Source organism: Takifugu rubripes, chromosome 20 (genome assembly GCF_901000725.2).
Source record: "Takifugu rubripes chromosome 20, fTakRub1.2, whole genome shotgun sequence".
In the NCBI taxonomy this organism is placed as follows: Eukaryota; Metazoa; Chordata; class Actinopteri; order Tetraodontiformes; family Tetraodontidae; genus Takifugu; species Takifugu rubripes.
This window is the reverse complement of record NC_042304.1, coordinates 8,319,659-8,336,712: the sequence shown is the minus strand read 5'-3', so window position 1 is coordinate 8,336,712 and position 17,054 is coordinate 8,319,659. Positions and strand designations below refer to the sequence as shown.

Sequence of the window (17,054 nt, the reverse complement as noted above, 5' to 3'; positions counted from 1 at the left end):
CATATACACACAATTTTCGAGCAGCTGATTTTTCGAATTTCCCCCAGTGAAGAGACAGTGAAGAGGTTAAATCTCGACATTGACTTGCAAATGCTGCCAACAGCACTCCACGCATGCTGTCACTCATCTCACCGTGGAGAGATGCTCTCTGGGAGGAAAAAAGTGTGCAGTTATTGCTGCAGGTTTCCACTTTACGTAAGTGCTGGCAAGCTGGAGAGAGCGGGTCAGGTATTAATTTGTATGTTGAAGCAGGAGAGAGAATACATTAATGATTTTACTTCAGAGAGAATCAAACAATGGCTAGCTGTGGCGGCAGGTGCTTTCTCGATTTCTCGCCTCTCAGGTCAAAGCTTTCTTCTAAACTTTTTTTCACATTAATATTTATCTATAAGCTCTATTTATACTCACTTGTAATAGAAAACCTGTTAAATATAGCTGTTGAGAATAAATGTAGGTGTAAGCCAATATACCAGTTTGGAAAGTCTTTGAAATTAAAAGTGTGACGTTGATTGTTTTTAACCTGAGGGTTGGATAAAGCACTGCGTTATACTGCCATCTGCTGGTCATTAAGAGAATCGCAGCATGTCTGACCTGGTCTACAGTGAGGGTGCAATGGGGGATTATTACTCCACCAATACTGGTAAATTCAATCAATGACAGCTTCGGATCCAGCTGTAGTGTTGAGATTACCTCTCCAATTGTGTACATTTCAGTCTACACGCGCTTTACAACTTTCCAAAGGAAAAACACTTTATCTTTCATCCTGTCAGAGTCGATGATGTATTAAATAGTTAAATTGTAAAATGTTAAAGTGTTGATGTCAGAGAGGGCGCAATTGTTGTGAGTGTCCACATGGCGTCACAATTTCGCCGTAAATTGTGAATTGACGCTCAAGTATTCAGGTTAACCACGGTCGATTTCAATTTAAATATCTATAGCCATCAACTAAAGATCATTTCAACCAGAACAAGCTAAGATGGAGCTTGGATTTCAGATGTCCTCAGAGACAGCGTGTTCGAGGTCAGATAGTGTGTGTGAAGGCTACACACTAGTTAGGAACAGCTAAAGTTAGATTAACCTGCTGGTCCGCTGACAGCAACTATTCCATAGAGAATGTGTGCAAGCGAGACGCTGTGATGAAAAGGCCCGATCTAACAGCCTGGCAGAGACCTCCTGGCAGATATTTGCAGTTATTGACGATGTTCTAGCCCTCTCATTCTGACCTCTGACCTCTCATTTTCTGAAAGCCAAAGACTCTTAATTGCGATTTTGCTGCAGTTTATTGGGATTTCCAGAGTTTGAGTCCACACACTGCAAGACTGGGATTACGCCGTCTCACATGAGGAATGTTTATGCAAAACAAGGACTGATGGAAATGATTTAATCTGGTGTTTTGGGTCTAACCAGCATGAAAGCTGCGTGTGGCTGGGTCAGAACCTCAAAATCACACGTTTACACAGCGTCTCTCCTCCTCCTCCGGAACATTTTCCCCTTCAGTCATTATTCCATCTCAGTGAGCTGGCTTCAGCCACGGGAAGAGAGCTGGCAGTTTCCTGGAGAGAACGGTCCGGTTGTGCTGATCAGATCCAGGTTTTCAGCTGATTTTCACTCTTTTGGCCTGCAGCAGCAGCAGCAGCAGTCGGAGGTTCGCATCTGAATTTCACATCTTATGGGGAAAAAAACGAAGGAATCACAAATCATTTGGTAAGAACCACTGAGCGGAGAAATATCAACAAAATATCAAAAACACATCGCTGAGTGAGAGTTTCGGTTTGAGTCCCAAGTTCATCATTCGTTCTAAAGTATCTGTGACGGACGGGAACTGACGGTCGGTTTAAAAACAGCCTTCTCTCATGTGATGACGCCTGACGGACGAGCACGTGTCAGAAGCAGAACTCCACCTTTGGTGCTCTCATAACCAACGTTGCTGGTGCGGATGCAGCAACGTGACCTCGGCCACTTTCGGCACCGTTGTGGTCTGAGGCAGGACGCCCTGCGAGGCCCCGCCCCCGGCCACCCAACCGAGGACTTTTTATTTAACTCTGAAGTTGCACATCTCTCAAGTCTTGCTGGGTCAAAGGGACGATGTCACAGTGTTGTATGTTTGGGTCACTGGTGGGTCACTGGTGGTACTGGTGGAGGTTTGCTGCTCGCTCCAGCTGGCTCCTGTCCTCCAGTGGGGCCCTGATGACTGCAATCACTCACAAACGCCACAATAAAAAACCCAAAAGAGAGCATCACATTTGCTTCTGCATCGAGGTGCTTCTTTTTTCTTTCTTTCCAGCCTGTATGAAGCACAAGCAGAGGTGGATCTGCAGAAAATCGTTGCCTGAGGGGACTTCACAGGTTGCGTGAGATCACGTCGCAAAAGCAAAGAGAGAAATTTGAATCATGTGGCAAGAAAATAAATACGAAGTCACGAACTGTTTGTGGGAATGAAACAATTTCAATTATTCTGCCGGTCTGAGCTAAAGGAGGACGTGACCTCTGAACGTGCCAGTGTGGGTGCACACAGAAAAAAGCGGGTTAATTGCTTCAAAGCAGAAACACTCTTGGCCGAGCAGCAGGAAGACTCGCTGCTGTCTACTGGAGGCGTTTTAATTGGTAGAATCCAGCGCCAGGCTAAAACCGTCTCCTCTGACCTCCAGCATGAGAAAGCAGCAGAGGCGGTTTCCTGTAACACCCCGAATCAGTGGTGCAGACCATCAGGACACGACTGAGAGAACAATCCAGAATGATCTGGTACAGGAGGATGTCTGGGTCCAGGAGGTCCTGATGAACAACAGGAACCAGGATCCTGTCTGGTCTTCAGGCCTGGAGCCTGGATAGAGGTCCAAGACCAGGTTCAACCAAGAACAGAGGCATGGGTCCAACATCCAGGCGGGTGTTTGGCTGGATGTGGACTCAGCTGTTGCCCCACGACCCAGATCTGGACTAATGAAGACACAACTAATCAGACATTAAGTAATCTGGGCCTGGCAATAACCAGGACCATAACCCTTTAACAACACTAGACTTTCTCCGTGTTCCTCCTCCTGGTTTTGAAATTACCGGCCTGACGTCTCCGGATCCCACAGGAAGCCTGACCGGGGCACCAGCGGTCTGAATGGTCACAGACGTCGGGACCAACGTCGTCTACCGCGGCACCAAAATACCGGAGGCCGAGCCGGTCTTGCGAGGTTTCCAAGGCGGAGGTTTCTACCCGAAACCGCTGATCTGAAGCCACTTCCCATCATGCCCTCAGCCAACTCGGCCCTGCAGAACATTTAGATCAGTGATGGTTCCCAAGACATGAACTCAGGCTATTGTTGCTAAAAGCAGACAAACCGCTGATCAGTGTTGCGCAACCCCCTCCTTTCTCAGCAAGGTTCTTTGGTTACCATGGAGATAATCTGACAGCAACGGGAACCATGTTCAGTTTAACTTGACCTTCATCTCTGGAGGAACTGTGGCAAACCCGTGAAGGTGGCGGCTGCAGCTGATCCCTGAACAGTTTCGCTGCTCCGGCTGGACCGCAGCGAAACCCCCGCAAATGTCCCGGCAGCTCCCGTGTTTGTTCCAACGATAAACACACCTTTGTTTTGCGGAGCCGTCCGTTCTCCACAGCCGGCGTCGTCCCCTCCCCGATTCACCACACTGGTGTTTTCATTCTTTTCCAGCCAAGTAAAAATGTGCACAATCAGGTTATGCGATAAATCAGTGCCTTGACCTCCGGAGGGAGCGCTGTAAATCTGCCCAGAAGCTCCGAGGAAGAGCCGGAACATACAGGAAGACATCAAACTTTATGGATTTGGGATTCCTTGAAGATCCATCCATCAATCTAAAAACAGACATAAGCACCAAACACTGAACCAGAGAGAAAACTGTGTTTTTATTTAAAATCCTCTTTATAATCTGCACACAAAAGAAAAACAGGAGTCAGGTGCTGCGTTTAAGGCCCCTAATTCAATACAGCATAAATAGAGCTAAAGCTAGAGGTCCCAGTCGAGCGCTGTGAATTCCACGACCTCGGCTCGGCTATTCCCGAGAATTTCCACTTCAATCAGTTCCAGCTGTCGATCCGTGTTTTAAAACGTGAAGAGGACCCCCGGGGACCGAGGTCCACCCCCTACAGGAACCTGGGTCTCTCCAGTTCTGGACCAGTTCCAGGGCCTCGCCCTCACTGGAATCTCTTAATCTCCGCTGTCCCTCGCCTTTCGTGCTTATCATGTTCTGGGGGGGGGGGGTCACGCGCTCAGACCTGACTCAACACCCCGTCTGTTAGCGCAGGAAGGAGAGACGGAACAGAAAACTGAAAAAGAAGAAGTGTGTCTGAGCGGGTGGCATTCAATGTCTGGCCCAGCATCCAATTTATGTCTGGACCTGGAACCGGATGGTGCTCGGTGGTCGTTTGTTACAACAGCGAGAGAACAAAAACATAAAATTGGGAAAACAATGAAACATATATACATCCTTCACACGGGAAATCAACGTCTTCTAGCATCCAGAGACGCTGTAGAGGATCTCTGGCTCACAGGGAGCAGGGACGATTGCACGGAAACTGAACAGCACTGCACGAATAAAAGATTCTCAGAATGTGGCTAACAACTTAAAATATCAGATACCATTTAAAACTGGTCTCTTGTCCTTCCTTGATTAGCATTGTTTCAAAAAGCTCAAATTTGGGCTCCTTCCGTTCTTCAGCAGTGGTTTTATGCAGAAAGATGGTTTTACCGCTGCAGTCCACCAAGCAGCATTCACAATCTCTGTATTTGGATTTCTGCTAAATTTAGCTTCAGACTGGCCGGCACGACTCTTTCCTGGACGCATCCAGACGGAGAAACAACATGGCGCTAATGACACGTCGTGGAAGAGGAATTCTGTCCGTGACAGCGAATCGGAGCGTTACTACTGTGAGTCATCGGGTAGGAAAACATGAACCTGTTTAGTTGCTTTTAAAGTCAAACCCGGAGCGCTCTCTCTCTTTTCTTTTGGCTGACGCTTTTTGCTCCGGAGGCCATTAAAGGTGACACGATACTTGGAGAAAATGAGCTCATCTGACGCTCTGAACAACACCGCCCCCCCCCCCCCCCCCCCCCCCCCCCCCCACACACACACACACTTGGAGTGCGCTTAAGGTAAAGCTAACTGGCTCAACGCCTAGCGACATTTTTGGCTCTTGGCCTTCGTCCATCCGCTCAACGCCGGCAGAAACAATATACACAATAATCTTGAAGCGCGTCTCTAAAGCTAAAGCTAAAAAGTAAATCAGACAAAAAAGACCCTCGTTGGCTAAGTATTTCTGTAATGTGCAACTCGTCTGCTAATGTGCACCAAGCTAGCATAGCTGGGGCGGCACGATACGCTTCAACATCAATAACAATGCATTAAAACAATATACTCCTCTTTCACAGGAGGAAAGAAGGTCAGTAAGGTGTCTTTGAGAGGGGGGCTGAGGGCATCTGTCGGTACGGGTGCAGCCACCTCAGTCAAATCCAGTGGTTGAAGGGGGGTAAGTGGTTGAAGCAGGGAACTGGGAGGCTTAGAGGCTGCACTCTGCAGACCCAGACATGTGAAGGTGGTGGAGGCCCTGGAATCATGGTTCTGTTGGTCTGTGCAGCCTGGTGTAAGGCGCCATCATCACACGTGACCTGGGTTGTGGTGGTAGTTGTAATGGTTGCCGTGGTCAGAGTCTGCAATCTGCAGACTGGGTTTCCTCTCCGGCTCCTCGCCATCATCCGCGTCCGGCTTGGTGCAGCGCGGAGGTCTCTTCTTAAAGAAGTCCGACACGAAGCGCACCTGCAGGTGAGAGGAGAGGGGGATTTTAACCACACAGCCGGAGGCGGAGGGCTGGAAACTGTGAGCGCATCTGTCTGGACACACACACACACACACACACACACACACACACACACACACACACAGGCTGAGGGGAACACACACGGAGAGCTGACACGCACCATCACAGGCCATAAAACATCTGAGGCTCCAACTGCACCAGACTCACTTCCAGCTAATCAAACCTGAATACGCAAACACTCTCCACACATTCCGAGAGCCGGTGTTCAGAGCGGCTCGCTCTATTCTGTGCAATAAAGATGTCCAGGTGGATGAAATGAGAACGAGCCCATTGCCCGAGGAGCGGTACAGGAAGTGGCTCTGTGTTAAATCACACTCCGCTCCCACCACATTTCCCTTCCATCCTTATGGAATTGAAGAGTATTTATCAGAATTTGGGGCTCCTTCAAACCGTTCGGCTTTTCTTACAGCCAGAACCCACAAGAGTCGACCCTGCCCCCCCCCCCATCCAAGACAAAAACTGCTGCGTGAGCAGAAATGATGTAAACTGGCTTCCAGTGGCTGATGCAACGCTCCGCTCACACAGGAATATCATGGAAATATTAATGTTCCCGCTGGAGACTCACGTTGAGCACGGCGACGAGCGCTCCCTGCAGCAGCCCCGTCAGCACGTCGCTCCAGTGGTGCTTGTAATCGGAGACCCGGGTGTAGCCCACATACACTGCGAAGGCCACCAGGAAGAACTGGATGGTGGGCCGCAGAAGTCTGGCCCACTTTGCTGCCAGTCTGGCCTGCACATAAAGCTGGAGAGGAAAGGGGAGAGAAGAGGAGATGAGATGGCTGGAGACAGAGATCCCATTCCTGAACCGATGCAAATACGGCTAACATATATCGGAGCAGAAGCAGCTCCACGTTCTCTTTTTTACTCCTCAGAAGATTCAGCTATAGGACACGTTCTATTTACTGCCCCCTGCTGGAACAGGGGGCAGTAAATAGGAACTTTTAGCATTTAATCAGAAATACTCCCCCCCCCCCCCCACCAAGTCCAAACATAACCTCTGGGGAGACATTTTTGAGGATTTAATTTCCCTCTAATTCCTGAGGGGGCGGGGCTTGTGTGCATAAGAAGAAGGCTGACTGGTGGAACTGACTCGTATCCTTTATTTCATTTCTTCAAGCGTCACAGCGAAGGCAAATTAGAGTTGAACTGAAAACTCAAAATAGCTACAATAACCTAACATAAAATAAAACAGAGACTTTAATGTAAAGAAAGAAAAGGTGTGAGGACAGAAAGGCAAGAAACCACAAAAAAAGTTCAACCATTGGGGAAAAATAAAGAGTCAACGCCCCGGAGCTCATGAACGTTTCACTCTTCCGTCCTTTCCAACAATTAGTCATTGATGGTGGCTCAAAGTGGCCCGTTCTCACATCTGAGGAGCCTTGCTCGAATGTTTGCAGGAAGATATTTTCATGTTTGCTGGACACGGCTTCGTATTTACTCTGTGTTTTAGTGCTCCTGAGCTGTACTCACCGCCAGGAAGAGCATGCAGTACATTGCAAAAGAGGAGTGGCCGGAGTAGAAGGACAGCCTGGAGGAGAGCAAGAATCTCAGGTTTGAGTGAGGCTCTTTAAACATCAGAATCTGTCACGGCTGCTCTTCTCTGTTACCTGGCCTCTGTCACGTCCTGAAGCCTCCCGGTGCAGTTGATCTCCTGCATGTATCCCACGCAGACCTTCGGAGCGCACACGGCCATGAAATGAGGCCTCGGCCGACCGATGGTGAATTTAGCCAGATCGGTCAAGGACTGGCTGACGGCCGCTCCGAACAGGAAAGTGCCCACCACCTTGTAGAGCGCCGCCACGTACTGGTTGAAGTCGGTGTTGGAGTAGAGCTTCTTGCTGTAGACCAGATAAGCTTCCCCGGAGGAGATCTGTGGGAATACGGGCGGGTTCGGGACATGTCTGCAGCGCCGGAAGGAAGGAAAGAAAGAAGGATCCAACTCACGATGATGACCGTGCAGGAGATGGTGACGGCCGCCAACATGCCGTGGGTGATGGTGTCCGCTTTGAGGGGGTATTTGATGCTCTCGTCGTCACAGTAGACGCCTCGCTCGTACGGCCTGTACACGATGTTCATGACGACGAAGGGGAGCGCCGCTGCACCACAGACAGAGAGGAGAGTTACGATGGATGGATGGGGGATGAGACGTTTCAGCGTATCGGGGAAAATACGACGCTCAGCCTCTGCCAAGACTGGAGATTAATATGGGAGCGGGAAATAAATGTTCTGGAAGGATTTCTCAGCAGGCGTTCAGACATGACATCATTTTCAACGCTGAGAAGGTTTTATTTTCCAGATAAGCAATATTGTTTTTCTTGTCCTAAGGTGTAAAAATTATGAAAGCAACACCAATCAGAGTCAGTGTTGAGTATGAAACTTTTGAAAAAATACATGCAATATATTATTTATAGTGTCCTGGGGCGTGTGGGCACATGCATAAATCACACATCACACAGGTCTGTAAACACACACACACACATACACACACACACACACACACACACACAGCTCTTTTCAATGAGGTGGCTCGGTCCAAAAATAAGACTCGTCCACAGCTTAAGGTCCTTGTGATCTTCAGAATCTTCCTGTCTTCTCCCTCATCCACACTTCACAGCAGCTTTGATGTGTGAGCAAAGCTTTGATTTTTTTAGCTCGTCACCAAAGAACGCACGGGCCAAACCTCCTGCATCAGCTGCTTTAGCCGCTCCTGTGAGCAGCGAGCCCCCCGAGCATCAGCACGGAGGTGCAGGAGCACAAACATGATTTCCAGACGCGATGTTATTCAAGCCACAGACCAGGCGCTGCTTCAAAAAAGAGAATGATTGAAAACTATTGAAAATAACTTCAAATCTGACACTTTTAAGCAGCCACAAAAAATCCGATTAGCATCAAATCAGGCTCCAAGAGCCTCGATGCCACTGCAGACAGCCCGTTTTGTCGCACATGAAGGAAGTCTTTTTACATTTGGGCCCTGTTGAAAGGTATTCCAACATGTCGTACACAATTTAAACAGGACCGAAGAGCGTACCCGTAAGTTACGGCCCTGCTGAGGAATGTCCCTCCACCCTGCTGCCCTCGCCATATGGTCACATACGAAATGCCAGAAAAACATGTGTAAAGGAACTCTCCACATGCCGCCCCATTCAATTCACATTCCTGAGTAAATGAACCGCGCTCGCCTCCCATTCTTCACACAGGAGGACCAGTGAGAGCGGGGGGGGTGAAGAATAAAGAGATATGATCAGAAAGGTAGAAAGAGGTGTAAGAGGTCATATGTGAGATTCAAAGTCAACAGCGGATGCGGAGGAATCGCACAATAAGACATTATTAAAAGCTGACATGTGGAGGTGTCTCCATTACGTGTTGCTTTGCAGTGATGCTGGATAAAACTTTGCAGGGAGCACATTAAAGCAGCAGAGACCCACACACATCGGGATGGAAAGATTTATTTTGGGACTGGCCTAGGGAGGCTTTATTTGCTTCAAACAAGATGGCGTATGTCACCTAACAACAGCACAAGGATGCAGTCGTTACTACTGCTTCCTGTGTCGTTACTTCAGAGAGTTTTACGAGGACTTTTTAAGAATGTGGTCTGGAGGAGAGGTTCGGTAATTACAGGCATTCCAAAAGAAGTGCCAGCAGCCAGTGCAGTAAACGCCCCTTTTTTCCACCTAAACATCGGGAGCGTTTGAATAAATATTAAAACTTTTAAGCTAAAACTTTAAGTATTATATCGTTTAGTTCGCCCACATGCTTTAGGAGTTTTGCATCAGTCAGTCTTCTCTAAAACAAACTATATTCACAGCAAATGAAGTCAGCAGACACGCCTTCAAACAACCCTCCCGGCCCACAAATACATATTTAATACATATATAACGATTTCTGTATTCATGAATTCTGCTGACACGGTCATAAATCCAAAAACCGGTGAAGCCTCACATCACCTAATTAAAATGTTGTAAAGAGTCTAGACGGGCAAATATTAACACACATCCTGAGGTGTCAACACCACTTATTCGTGGTGAATGTACAAAAAATGTGGTGAAACAGTATGGTGGCTTTTCCACTCCGCAGTCCTTAACCGGCCTTGGTTACTGGGTGGTTCTGTTCCATTACAAAGGCTATACCTTAGCAACACTGTTGCTGCGACGAGACACACGTGAACGTCTACGACACAGGACGGGGATTCCTGCGATGGTGATGCGGAGAAGACGCCGACGTCGGCACAGTTACTCCGATACTCCCACCAACCGCGTCAGAAGCAGCCTTGAGCCGAGTCGGAAGCTCAATCATGGCGCCAGGAAAGACTAAAAATTGCCAAAATGATGCTTGGGTGGTTTCCATGTGGTGGGTTAGAAGTTAGAGATTAGAGGCAAAGCTTAGAGATAAACAGAGCGGATTAGCGTGAGGCGAGCCCACAACCCAAACGGACCGAGCTGCAGCAACGCCTCCACCTGATGAATTAAGCAGCTTCTCTAATGAGCTGTAAGAGCCTCGAAAACACTTGCGTCCTGTGATTAAGGGCGCGCTGGAATGGACCCAACACACACACGCCAGGAGGCTGACTGAGTTTCAAAAACCTCCCATTCCGTTTTGGGACTAAAGCTTTTGATCGGCCTGTTATGATGGGAGGACAGGAGGCAGCTCAGAGTCTCCAACGCTGAGCATCATGGGAGATGTTAGGCTAACAAAGACGTCTGTGTATGAAGAGCTCGCTGATCTATGCTTCATCGGGGACTCACGTCCTTCGTTGTGTTTTCCTCCCCTCTGCTTCAAAGTCATTCGTCCTTCCTCCCTGCGGCTCCAGTCTCCCGTCCCTCTCCGGACGGTGGTGTCCTCCCACACACTGTCCCTTCTGTTGTCCACAACAGAGCCTCTGAGTCTCAGTGGCTGGATGCTGTATTTAGCCGGCACATGTGTAATTATGTGAACCACAGCTGCATTCTGCAGAAACTGTCACATCCTCTCAGGTTCTCTTCCCCTTTGTTCTGTCCCCCCCCCCCCCCACACACACACACACCTCCTCATCCTAAATGCTGCACCTGGATGCGGTCAGACGATTATTCAAACACACGTAGGCGTAGGCTTTTTTTTTTTAATCATACACAGCTCTCGTGTGTTTGTATGTGTGTGTGTGTGTGTGTGTTCTCATGGCCTTGGGTTGCCCTGTCTACTCAGAAACTTTCCAGGGTCACAGCTAGAACATTTCCTCCTGCATCTAATTTCTCTCACTTCATGAATGACACAATATCCTCTTTATGCATTTCGGAATGAGACAAAACATCTGATTCTTCTCTCGGTATTTCTCCCCCCAGCAGAAAGTATGACGAATCCTTGTGTCTGCAGAATAACAGATAATGAAGACATGATGCAGTCTTCCGCTGCTGCTCAGCACGATGGTTTTAGCCTAACGCACCATTTCACCTCAATGGCAGATTTCAACTCACAGCAGCTTCTTGGACAAATTGTCTTCGTGAACTTACTAAACTTTCACAGTAAAAAAATCTTATGTGCTGTTTGTTAAAAACTGTTAATACCAAGGAGACAAGAAATTTAAGTCAACTAATAGAAACAGGAACAGAAATCAATAAAATATACATAAATCAACAACTCATGTCAACACCCCTCTTCTTCCAAGTATCTTAAAAAAGAAAACAAATGTTTGAACATCTGTTTAAACTGCCTCATGGTGTCCATTTAAAAAAAATAGTATGTATTTCCTTCAGTGTGGCTCAATAAGGCTGCAGGTGGCCTCCCTGCCAGCAGAGGGCAGGCAACTCCAGACTGTCACTATGTTTATAGTCAGTCTATTTTTGTTCCAATATTTACAGACCTTCTGTGGCCACTTAACTAACATAAGCACCATGAGTCAATTTTGGCAGGTTGGTTTTACATATTATCTGCAGCTAGTAGAAAATCTACAGTATTTTAAAAGTGGCTACAAATTTGCAAAGTGTTGCTATAATAATGGGCCAGTATTGATAGGACCAAAGACATGTTTCACATTTTAAAAAAAGCATTTCTCTTTCTTCCTGACTGTCTCACCCCAAGCTGCACTGACTAATGTGGAAGGTATGTGCTGAGCCTACAACCTCCGCTGGTGTTGGCCTCTGGAAATGCAATTCACATGAGGAACGCCCAAATTCACCAGTCACACCAAATCCTCCTGCTGCTGGCCCTCCTTTATGTCTAATCCCGCTGTTTAGCCCCGTGCATCATTTACGGATGCTTAGCTGCGAGCACTGCGGAAGGAGACGGGGTCAGGAGGCGGGTGAGGTCTTTTGGTGGTGGGAGGGCAGCTAAAGTCTGGGCTGGCAATCAAAGCATCTTGGATTAGACAGGATCAAAGAAGTGAACCAGACAGGTTCAAACTGTAAACTCTCTGTGAGCTGAATACAAGCCCCATCAAACCTGTTTTTAAGTGCGCGCTAAACTTCCATTATACATAAATGCTAAACATTATTAGCAAAATTAGCATATGCGAATGAAACTTGGCTCTTGTCTCATGATTTAAGTCTTTTTTTAAAAAAAAATCAGGACATATGACTCCAGATGCTTTCAAATATTCTTTTTTCCCCCTTAACTTCAGTGTTTATGTGTCTACACTGAAACCTTTAACAGAGTGGCTGTATATAATCGTGACCAGGCAAAGGAGGACAGGGCCTAGAATGACTCCATGAGGAACACCAAACTCTGGGGACTGTTGTGAGAGGTGAAAATGAAACCAGTCCCACAGAGATCTCAATTTAATTTCCGATATAGCAGCACAGAGAATCGTGAAAAAACAGGAATGACAGACGACCCAGAAGAAAATCTTATCGCCAGAGATAAACAAGGCTCGTATTCCTCCGAGGCTGCTTGTTGTAGTTTCCAGGATGGAGAATTCCTGAGGCAAAGAATTCCCATCAAAGATCTCTGTTGCTTCTCTTTAAAGACTTGGGACAATCTGTCTCGCCAACACAACTGCATGAGAAAGCCCGTCTCCATGGAGATGCCGTGGCGATGACGCCGTTTCTCAGACAAACTTCAAATGACTCGCAGAGGGGGGGTCAAAGGTCAAAGTAAAAAAAGGCAAACTAGACGAGCGAGGTTTTATGGGTTGGTTACGGAGAACCACTGCTGCACTCTGTGTGTGTGTGTGTGTGTTCTTGTACTTGAGTCACGGTGCGTGCCAGAATTGTCTGTTGCTTCAAAGGTTTGACTAAAGGTTAAAACTTTAAGGTTGTACTTGGTCTGGTGAAGGCTGGGGCCAGGTGTGTTAGTGTGTGCATGTGTGTGCGCGGGTGTGTGTAAATCGAACGACAATACGTGGCACAGAACTGGTTTGTGACAAGACACTTTACAACACAATAAAGTACAAACAATAGCATGTGTGAGCACATGCCGCACCAAGGCCTCGCCTGGCGGCTATTTAAGTCACACGCCATTCAGACCAGTACTGGAGGGCAGCCCGGTTTCCACCTGCTGAACGTGAGCAGGGAGAGGTTAAAGCCTGTCTTTGCTCTCTGGGTGCCAACGCCCACCATGGTGGCCATAGAGGGAAAAACCAGGAGGCTGGCCAAAGGGACAGAGGCTGCGATGCTGACAAATATAAACAGAACCGACGCTAAACTGGGTTCCACAGGAGCTGAAGGTCGACATAATTACAAGCTCCGCTGGTGTTATACAGCCGGGGAAACCGGACATGAGGCCGTGGATGGAGCTGACGGCGTGACGGGCGCGGTGAAAAAGAAAGAGAGGGGCTGAAAGGGTGGGAGGCAGCTCCAGCCTGGCCCGACCAGGCGACCCGGCACCGACTTTAATCCCAGACTGATGATGGGGTGGGGGCGGCAAAGCGGCGGCGCTCCTTTCTGCACGGCTTCACCGCCACTGTGACATGAAGACACCACAACACACAGTCGGGCCAGTGACAGAAAGGACATTAGATCACTGACGTCACTTATAGATTTCTCTGCCTTCATCAGGAGCCGTGCACTTATTTGGTGATCGTTTCTCTCAATGTCGCACAAATATCTATACTTCAGTGCACATTGTAACTACAGTCGTAGCCTGTTTGAAGAAGAAAGACAAATCAAACTAAATATTGGGGAAGTCTGTCTCTATTGTGGAACAACTAAGCTGCAGTAACTCAATGTTTAAGGTCTATTTATGAAAGAATTTATAATAACAGAGAGAAATGGGCTTTGCCCCATCACAGTGGTGGGAACGGGCCTCCCTGCATTCCTGGGAATGTTCCTGGCAGACAAAATATTGAACAGAAAGAGGAATAAGCGAGGCAATATCGGGTTTCCATAAACAAACAGTCAGCTTCCTGCAGTTTTCTGGGTGCGCAGGTTGCGGAGAGCAGCAGGAATGAGACGTTGAGGAATGAGACATTTCCTGCTGGGTTTCTGCAGTTTTCTGTCACATTTCAGTCTGGTCAATGCTGCAGATGGGATCTGCGTAAACAAACGGGGCTGCAGCTTCAGCCGTGGAAAGCCTGCGACTTTGTTTTGGCTGTTTAACACAACAGACCGGGTTCTCATTCATAGAAACACGTCCCGTTGTACTTTCAATCGAATAAAACATCAAACTTTCAATACGAGTCCAACACTTTCCTGACGTGGGGGCAAAAGGCTCCAACGAGACTGGCTGAGGGAGGGAAAGTGCTGAGAGCTCAGCGAGCTCACCGCAGAGCTCGCATCTTCTTGCTGACAGCAGTTTTGTTGAAGACGAAGACGCACAATTGTGGACTTGTGGAGCTCAGAACTTACCGACTAAGACGCAGAGCACGTCCACCACCACGTACAGCTTCTTCTTCCGGAGCTCCTTCATCTTGCGTTCAATACTTTGCTTGAAAAACGCCGACTTTACTCGTGGGTTAAAGAGTCCATTTGCTCGCACGGAACGCGCGCAGAGACTGTGCAAACACTCCGGTAACCTGCTGTACGAGTTCTTCCGGGGTTCCTACCTCAGCTGACATTGAAAGCAAAGGCGATAAACCCGTTTAATAACCCCGTGGGGTTGGAAACTCTCCTAACGGCAGAGATCCACGGGTCCCGCTTCCATTTACGCGCAGTGGTTTGGCGTGCAGGAGCAGAGCTCGGGGGGTTTCAGAGCGTCCGGAGAATGAAGCCTTTGCTCAGCACACACCACACCACGCCACTGCACAAGTCCCACCTCCCAACTTCCTCGTCTGGCTCCTCTCTGGCGATGACACCCGCGCCAGGATCTAGTTTACGCACCGCAGCGCACAGACGCAGAGAGAACGGAGATCGATCATTTCATCTTTTAAATCATTTTCTGATGAGGTAACTCAAACACTGTTCCGATGGAGGTAAGAGGCGCCTGAGAGGAAGAGACAAATATCCCTGTCAGGTTAAACATACTCCCGAGGCATGAAGCCCAAGGAGCTGAGAGCTGTGAAGTGAATGGCTGTCATTACGCTTGACCCCAGTGTGTGACGTCACCAGAGCTGAATGAAGAACAATAATCAGGCGGATTAACAGATGGCCTTTAATTCAATACTAATATTCTCTCACATGAGAGCTCTCCACGATGTCATCCCATCATGCACTTCAGGGTCAACAGGAAGGCGGCACCAGGCCAACACCGGATCACTTCTCAGTTCACCTCTGGGTTAGATCCACAGCAACACAGGAGGAAGGCAAACAGGTGACTAATAAGATGAAAACACAACAATCTCAGTCATAACTCAACAACACCCACGAAAGACTAAAACCACTTCAAACAAAGACTCCTTTACCCCAAGCAGAGATTAAGCTTCCATCTACAAAGCAGCACAGAAGACACACACACACACACACCCATACACGCCCACATGTTTTCTTCCCAAACTCAATTAGTTCAGCACCTGTCTTCAGCACATAATCCGGCAGATCTGTCCTGGAGCATCTCTGGAGCTCCATTTGCAAGCAGACTTAGAAACACAAACAGAAGACACTCCTGCAGCATCCAGATGAAGAGCTCAGGAAGACCAGGAGCAGGATATAAAACTGGCTTTCCTCTGCCCTCTCCTGGTCAAACTTCCTTCAGCAGTCACCCAGGATTTTGATTAAATTACCACAATAGGCGAGTTAGACAGACCAGTTCATCTGAGAGCTGAGGATTCGGGCCTGGGTGTTCAGACAGAGGTCAGGCAAGGTCGTGGTCTTTGTACTCTGGTTTTTTCAGTTCATATTTGGAACAAACAGCTGCCTGGATGTGTGTCCAGCTCTTGTTCCGAGCTTGTTTTCGGTTGAACCAGCAGATTAGAGAGATACAAACACAGTGGAGAGTTCAGCGCTGCTCTATCCATCTGTTGTAAAAAACAACAACAACAACAAATAATTCAAATTATTTTTCACCATTAGAATTGTGTCTCCTTTTAATCAGCACGAAGAGCAGGAAGCCAGAAGAGATAGGACAGTTGGACACAACACGTCAGCCGTTTCCTGCCCCCAACACACACACACACACACACACACACACACACACACACACACACAAATTCGGTTGTGTCAGAAGTTAAAACAGTTGAAACAAAGTCAACAAAGACTAAAATCAAATCTGGAATGTTATGAAAATAACACTTCTGTCTTTGGAAAAGTTATTAAAAATATATTTTTGATGGTGTGCCAAGATGCAGATTGTGACTGACATCTAAGTAAGGGCCTAGAATAATAGCTTAAAAGCACGTGTAGCATTAGTTCCCACGTCAGGAAAGGTTTCACAGGAATAAATGATAAACGTCAGCGCTGATCTGAGTCAGACAGACACTTTTATAATTCTTAATTAAATGATGAATCCGCCTCACTGTTTGATTAAAAGACTTCAGTGGTGCCACATGCATCTAAAGAACTGCTTGATCGTGTCTATACATGCAGGGATGATGGTTTAAAGAGGAATAACCACCAGGAGAGGAATAACAAAGACATTCCTGTGGATTAATGAGAGCCACGTATTTATGAACACACGCTAAAAACATACCCTACCCGCGGTGTGTACGTTTTCGTGTGTTTTGAGTTGGATAACAGCTTTGCGCTGTCAGAGCAGGATAATCGTTTCCCCTTGGTGTCAGCAGGGGGCGCTGAAGAGTGTGACAAAAGGACAACGGAGATCAAACACACTAAAATAACTTTTTCTGCAGTTTCTCCTTTGCTTGATCTCTAACAATTATGTTGGAACCTCGTTTTAATTTAGGATTAAGTAGTAAATCTTTAAGAACAGTGGTTTT

At 47.5% G+C, this 17,054-nt stretch overlaps 1 protein-coding gene across 1 annotated transcript; it reads right to left on the bottom strand.

Annotated features, from left to right (window-relative positions):
* Nucleotides 1-5,073: 5,073 nt before the first annotated feature.
* plpp2b (phospholipid phosphatase 2b) lies at nt 5,074-15,014 on the bottom strand. Its single transcript, XM_003974160.3, has 6 exons — nt 14,593-15,014; nt 7,784-7,935; nt 7,447-7,709; nt 7,310-7,367; nt 6,405-6,581; nt 5,074-5,778 (listed from the first exon to the last, which is right to left on the bottom strand). Exons 1-6 carry the CDS (start codon nt 14,651-14,653, stop codon nt 5,620-5,622), a joined length of 870 nt encoding a protein of 289 aa, XP_003974209.1. The 5' UTR covers nt 14,654-15,014; the 3' UTR covers nt 5,074-5,619.
* Nucleotides 15,015-17,054: the final 2,040 nt, after the last annotated feature.